Source organism: Mandrillus leucophaeus, unplaced genomic scaffold (assembly GCF_000951045.1).
Source record: "Mandrillus leucophaeus isolate KB7577 unplaced genomic scaffold, Mleu.le_1.0 Scaffold24, whole genome shotgun sequence".
Lineage (NCBI taxonomy): Eukaryota > Metazoa > Chordata > Mammalia > Primates > Cercopithecidae > Mandrillus > Mandrillus leucophaeus.
In genome coordinates, this window is record NW_012102476.1 from 2,507,043 (window position 1) to 2,512,928 (window position 5,886).

Sequence of the window (5,886 nt, forward strand, 5' to 3'; positions counted from 1 at the left end):
CGGGCGCCAGCCACGCAGCTCCCCGCCCGGGTGGGGGCGTACCAAAGGGACACCCGAGGAAGGGGCCACCGGGAAGGAAAACCTCCGCGAGAAGGGTGGAAACGGGAGGAAGGCCAGAGAGCAAGTGCGAGAAATGTCGCAGAAGCCCACAGGCTCCCTCCAGAGAGACTGGCGAGAACTGCCCTAGAAACTTGTCGCGGGCATTTTTGGGCTGTGCGTCCCCCACCCGCGCCAATAGCATAGCCCAACCGTGCCCGGGTTCCGGGTGAGGACTCGGCAACCGCTTGGAGCTGCAGGGCTGCCGCTGTAGGACTCGTCCACTGGGGTTGGAAGTGGTGTTTTGGGCTCCGCTCTTCTGTGCACCCCGATCATGCTTACTGTCTGCACCTTTTTCGTGGACCCTGGCTTTTAGTGACTCCTTAATGTATAGGATGCTGGAGCTGAAGAGTTGCTCAGTAGAGAGCATCTCGGTTCACTTCTACCCAAGTTTTAGAGGTGAGAACATCTGGCCGGAGGTAGCATGACACATGGAGCCAGGAACTTTGGGTTCAAATCCTGACTGTCCGTACCCTCGCGTAAGCCATAGCCGCGCTTTCAGGGGACTAAGCTTACCCCTCTGCTAAAGAGGATCATCCTACCTATCTCACCGGTTGGATCAGAAGCTCAAGGGGCAAAATGTGGGAAAACATGGGCCCAGTGCTCACTGAGCACACAGGACAGATGCTACTTGAAACGGAATCTATTTAATTCGACTGTGGTTTCCTTAAGGCAGAGACTATGTTGTTTGTATCACCAACCACAAAAGTTTGTGGCACAAAACCTTCGCATATACAGTCAAATTCTTTTTTTTCTTTTTTCTTTTTTTTTTTTTTTTTGAGACGGGGTCTTGGTCTGTAGCCAGGCTGGAGTGCAGTGGCGCCATCTTGGCTCACTGCAACCTCCACCTCACGGGTTCAGGCGTTTCTCCTGCCTCAGCCTCCCGAGTTGCTAGGACTACAGGCGCACGCCACCACGCCCAGTTAATTTTTGTGTTTTTAGTAGAGACGGGGTTTCACCATGTTGGCCAGGATGGTCTCGATCTCTTGATCTCGTGGTCTGCCCGCCTCTGCCCCCCAAAGTGCTGAACCACCGCACCCAGCTGATTTTTTTTTTTTTTTTTTTTTTAAGACAGAGCCTTGCTCCGTCATCGCGCAGGCTGGAGTTCAGTGGCACAATCAAAGCTCACTGCAGCCTGGACGTCTTGGGCTCAAGAGATCCTTCTGCATCAGCCTCCTGGGTAGTTGAGACAGCCGGTAGTCACACGCCACCCACCATGCCCAGCTAACTTTTGCACTGTGTGTAAGAGACGGGGTTTTGCCATTTGCCATGTTGCCCAGGTATGTCTCAAACTCCTGGCCTCAAGCAGTCCTCCCGCCTCAGCCTCCCAAAGTGCTGGGATTACAGGCGTGAGCCACCATGCCCTGACTAGTCAAATGATTTTTGACAAGGGTGCTGTGGCCATTCAGTAGAGAAAAGTATATTTTCTGTGCATCAAAGGACACAAAAGGCTGGGCATGGTGTCTCAAGCCTGTAATCCTAGCACTTTGGGAAGCCGAGGCGGGTGGATCACCTGAGGTCAGTAGTTTGAGACCAGCCTGGCCAACATGGTGAAACCCCATCTCTGCTGAAAGTACAAAATCAGCCAGGCATGGTGCCGGGCACCTATATTCCCAGCAACTCGGGAGGCTAAGGCAGGAGAATCACTTGAACCCCCAGAGTGGAGGTTGCAGTGAGATGAGATTGCACCACTTTACTCCAGCCTGGGCAAAAGAGCAAAACTCCGTCTCAAACCCCCACCCCCCAAAAAACAAAACAAAACAAAAAAGAACAGTGAAAAGGCAACCAACAGAATGAGAGGAAATAGCAAATCATATATCTGATAAGGGGTTAATATCTATAATATATAAAGAACTCCTGCAACTCAACCACAATAAACAAGCAACTCAATTAAAAGGGCAAAGGACTTGAGTAGACGTTTCTCCAAAGAAATATATACTATACTGTAGAAATGACCAACAAGCAAATTAAAAAATGCTTAACAAAACTAACCACTAGGTAAATGAAATCAAAGCCAAAATGAGATACCACCTTATACCCATTAGGATGTCAGCTATCAAAAATCACTAACAAGTGTTGGTGAGGATGTGGAGAAATCAGAATACTTGTGCACCGTTGGTGGGAATATAAAATAGTGCAGCTGGCCTGGCGCGGTGGCTCCCGCCTGTAATCCCAGCATTTGGGAAGCTGAGGCAGGCGGATCACCTGAGGTCAGAAGTTTGAATCCACCCTGGCCAACATGGAGAAACCCCGTCTCTTCTAAAAATACAAAAATTAGCCTGGTGCAGTGACAGGTGCCTGTAATTCCAGCTACTTTGGAGGCTGAGGCAGGAGAATCACTTGAACCTGGGAGGCAGAGGTTGCAGTGAGCCGAGATCGCACCATTGCACTCCAGCCTGGGCGACAGAGCAAGACTCTGTCTCAAAAGAAAATAAAATAGTGCAGCTGCTATGGAAAACAGTACGGCAATTTGTATTTTTTAAAAAAAAGTAAAAAATAGGCCAGTGTGGTGGTTCACACTGGTAATCCTAGCACTTTGGGAGGCCTAGGCGGGCAGATTGCTTGAGCTCTAGAGTTCAAGACCAGCCTGGCCAATATGATAAAATACAAAAGTTAGCCAGGTATGGTGGCACATGCCTGTGGTCCCAGCTACTTCGGAGGCTGAGGCAGGAGGATTGCTTGAGCTGGGGAGGCAAAGGTTGCAGTGAGTGGACATGGTGCCACTGCACTCCACCCAGGCTCTGTCTCTTATACACATCTAGATGTGTATAAGAGACAGGTCTCGCTCTGTTCCCCAGGTTGGAGTACAGTGGTGCCATCTTGGCTCACTGCAACCTCTGCCTCCCAGGTTCAAGCGATTCTTCTGCCTCAGCTTCCCGAGTAGCTGGGACTACAGGCACACACCACCACGCCTGGCTAATTTTTGTATTTTTAGTAGAGATGGGTTTCACCGTGTTGGGCAGGCTGGTCTTGAACTCCTGATCTCATGATCTGCCTTCCTTGGCCTCCCAAAGTGCTGGGATTACAGGCATGAGCCACAGCGCCCGGCCATTCTTTTTTTTTTTTTTTTTTTTTTGAGACGGAGTCTAGCTCTGTTACCCAGGGTGGAGTGCAGTGGCATGATCATGGCTTGCTGCAACCTCCGCCTCCCAGATTCAAGCAATTACCCTGTCTCAGCCTCTCAAGTAGCTGGGACTACGGGCATGCACCCCCAGATCTGGCTAACTTTTTTTTTTTGAGATGGAGTCTCGCTGTGTCACTCAGGTTAGAGTGCAGTGATGCGATCTCAGCTCACTGTAAGCTCTGCCTCCTGGGTTCACGCCATTCCCCTGTCGCAGCCTCCCGAGTAGCTGGGGGACTACTACAGGTAGTCTGAGGCCTGGCTAACTTTTTTTGTCTTTTTAGTACAGATGGAGTTTCACCATGGCCAGGCTGGTCTTGAACTCCTGGCCTCAAATGATCCGCCCATCTCGGCCTCCCAAAGTGCTGGGATTACAGCCCGAGCCACTGTGCCAGGCCAGTCAATAATAATTTAATTGTATATTTTTAAATAACTGAAAGAATATAACTGGATTATCTGTAACACAAAAGATAAATGCTTATTTATTATGATGTGATTATTATGTGTTGCATGCCTGTAGCAAAGTATCTCATGTACCCCATAAATATATATGCCTACTATGTACCCACGAAAATTAAAAACAAGAAATTTAAAAAGTTAAAACAAACAAAAGAAAAAACCCAGTGTGATGCTGACCTAAGGGTAGATAGAGAAACAAATGGAGTAGAATAGAGAACCCAGAAATAAACCCTCACATATATGGTTAACTGATTTTCAACAATTGATTTTCAACTATTTTCCCTTGTTGAAAATAGTTTTTTAGACTATTTGATGGGGAAAGCATTCATATTTTTGACAAATGTTGGTGGGCAATGGGGGAAACATGCAAAATAATGAGGTTAGACCTTTTCTGTACCCCACATAGAACGCTTAGCTCACATACAAAAAATTAACTCAAAATGGATCAAAGATCTAAACTTAAGTGCAAAAACCATAAAAATCCTAGAAGAAAATATAGGGGAAAATCTTCATCATATTGTATTTGGCAATGATTTCTTAGATATGATACCAAAAGCACAAGCAACAAAAGTAAAAATAGATAAATGGGACTTCATCAAAATAAAAAGTTTTGTGCTTCAAAGAATACCAGCCACAAAGTGAAAAGACAGCTCACAGAATGGGAGAAAGTATTTGCAAATCCTACATCTGATAAGGTACTTGTACCTAAAACATATAAATAACTCTTACAATTCAATAAGAAAAAGACAAATAGACCAATTGAAAAATGGGTAAGGGGCCAGGCACGGTGGCTCATGCCTGTAATCCCAGCACTTTGGGAGGCCAAGGCGGGTAGATCACTTGAGGTCAGGAGTTCGAGACCAGCCTGGCCAACATGGCGAAACCCCATCTCTACTAAAAATACAAAAATTAGCCAGGTGTGGTGGCGTGCGTCTATAATCTCAGCTACTCCGGAGGCAGGAAAATCACTTGAACCTGGGAGGCGGAGGTTGCAGTGAGCCAAGATTGCACCACTGCACTCCAGCCTGGATGACAGAATGAGACTCTGAGTCTCCAAAAAAAAAAAAAAAGAATTCTGATACATACTACAACATGGATGAACCTTGAAAACATTGTGCTAAGTGGCCAGACATAAACTATAGTCAAATATCATATGATTCCATGCATATAAAATGTCCAGAACAGGCAAATCTACAGGGAGATTAGGGACTGCCAGGGGCTGGGCACACAGGGGAATAGAGAATCACTGCCTAACGGGTTTGGGGGTTCCCTTTGGGGTGATGAGAATGTTTTGGAGCTAGACCAAGGTGATGCTTGCAAACATTGTGAATGTACTTAATGCCACTGAATTGTACACTGTAAAATGGTTAAATGGTAAATTTTACATTGTGTTTATTCTACTACAATTTCTTTTTAAAAACTGAGCTTATTATTTTTTCTGTTTTTTCCTTTTGAAACAGGGTCTTGTTCTGTTGTCCAAGATGGAGTGCAGTAACACGATCATGACTCACTTCAGCCTCGACCTCCTGGGCCCAAGTGGTTCTCCCACCTCAGACTCCCAAGTAGCTGGGACTACAGGCCAGCACCACCACACCTGGCTAATTGTTTTGAATTTTAGTACAGATGAGGTTTTGCTATGTTGCTCAGGTTGGTCTGGAACTCCTGGGCTCAGGTGATTCACACACCTCAGCCTCCCAAAGTGCTGGGATTACGGGCGTGAGCCACTGTGCCCAGCCTACTTTTTCTTCATTTAACTTCTCTTACTGTGTCTTCATCTCAGGTAACAGCGTGATCATCTACTCAGTCTCCCAAGCAAGAAACCTCTGAGTCAGCCTGGACTCCACCCTCTGCCCTTATCCCACGCAATCCATGCATCACAGTCTTCCAGAAGCCTTCCCCTCCTCTCCATTCCCTTTGCTTCCTTCAGGCTTTCTTTGTCTCTCACCAGGACTCAGCAGTGTCTCCTCACCCTTCTCGCTGCCTCCACTTTCTTCTCCATTCAATGCACCCTCCACATTGCCTCCTGAGTTTGTTTCCTAAAAGAGCAACCTCAAGACTCAGCTGCTCTGCCTGAAGAACTCTGCTGCCTCCAGCAGAAAGCTCCACCTTTTTTTTTTTTTTTGAGACTGAGTCTCGCTCTGTTGCCCAGGCTGGAGTGCAGTGGCACAATCAAGGCTCACTGCAAGCTCTGCCTCCTGGGTTCACACCAT

General features: G+C 47.1%; 1 protein-coding gene across 1 annotated transcript in view; it reads right to left on the reverse strand.

Moving 5' to 3' along the window:
• Positions 1–466, reverse strand: part of TMEM219 (transmembrane protein 219) — an 18,995-nt gene extending 18,529 nt beyond the window's left edge. Inside the window, exon 1 of the mRNA XM_011982542.1 lies at positions 151–466. Coding sequence (XP_011837932.1) covers positions 151–466 — 316 coding nt within the window. The remainder of the gene's footprint in view (positions 1–150) is intronic.
• Between the last annotated feature and the right edge of the window lie 5,420 nt (positions 467–5,886).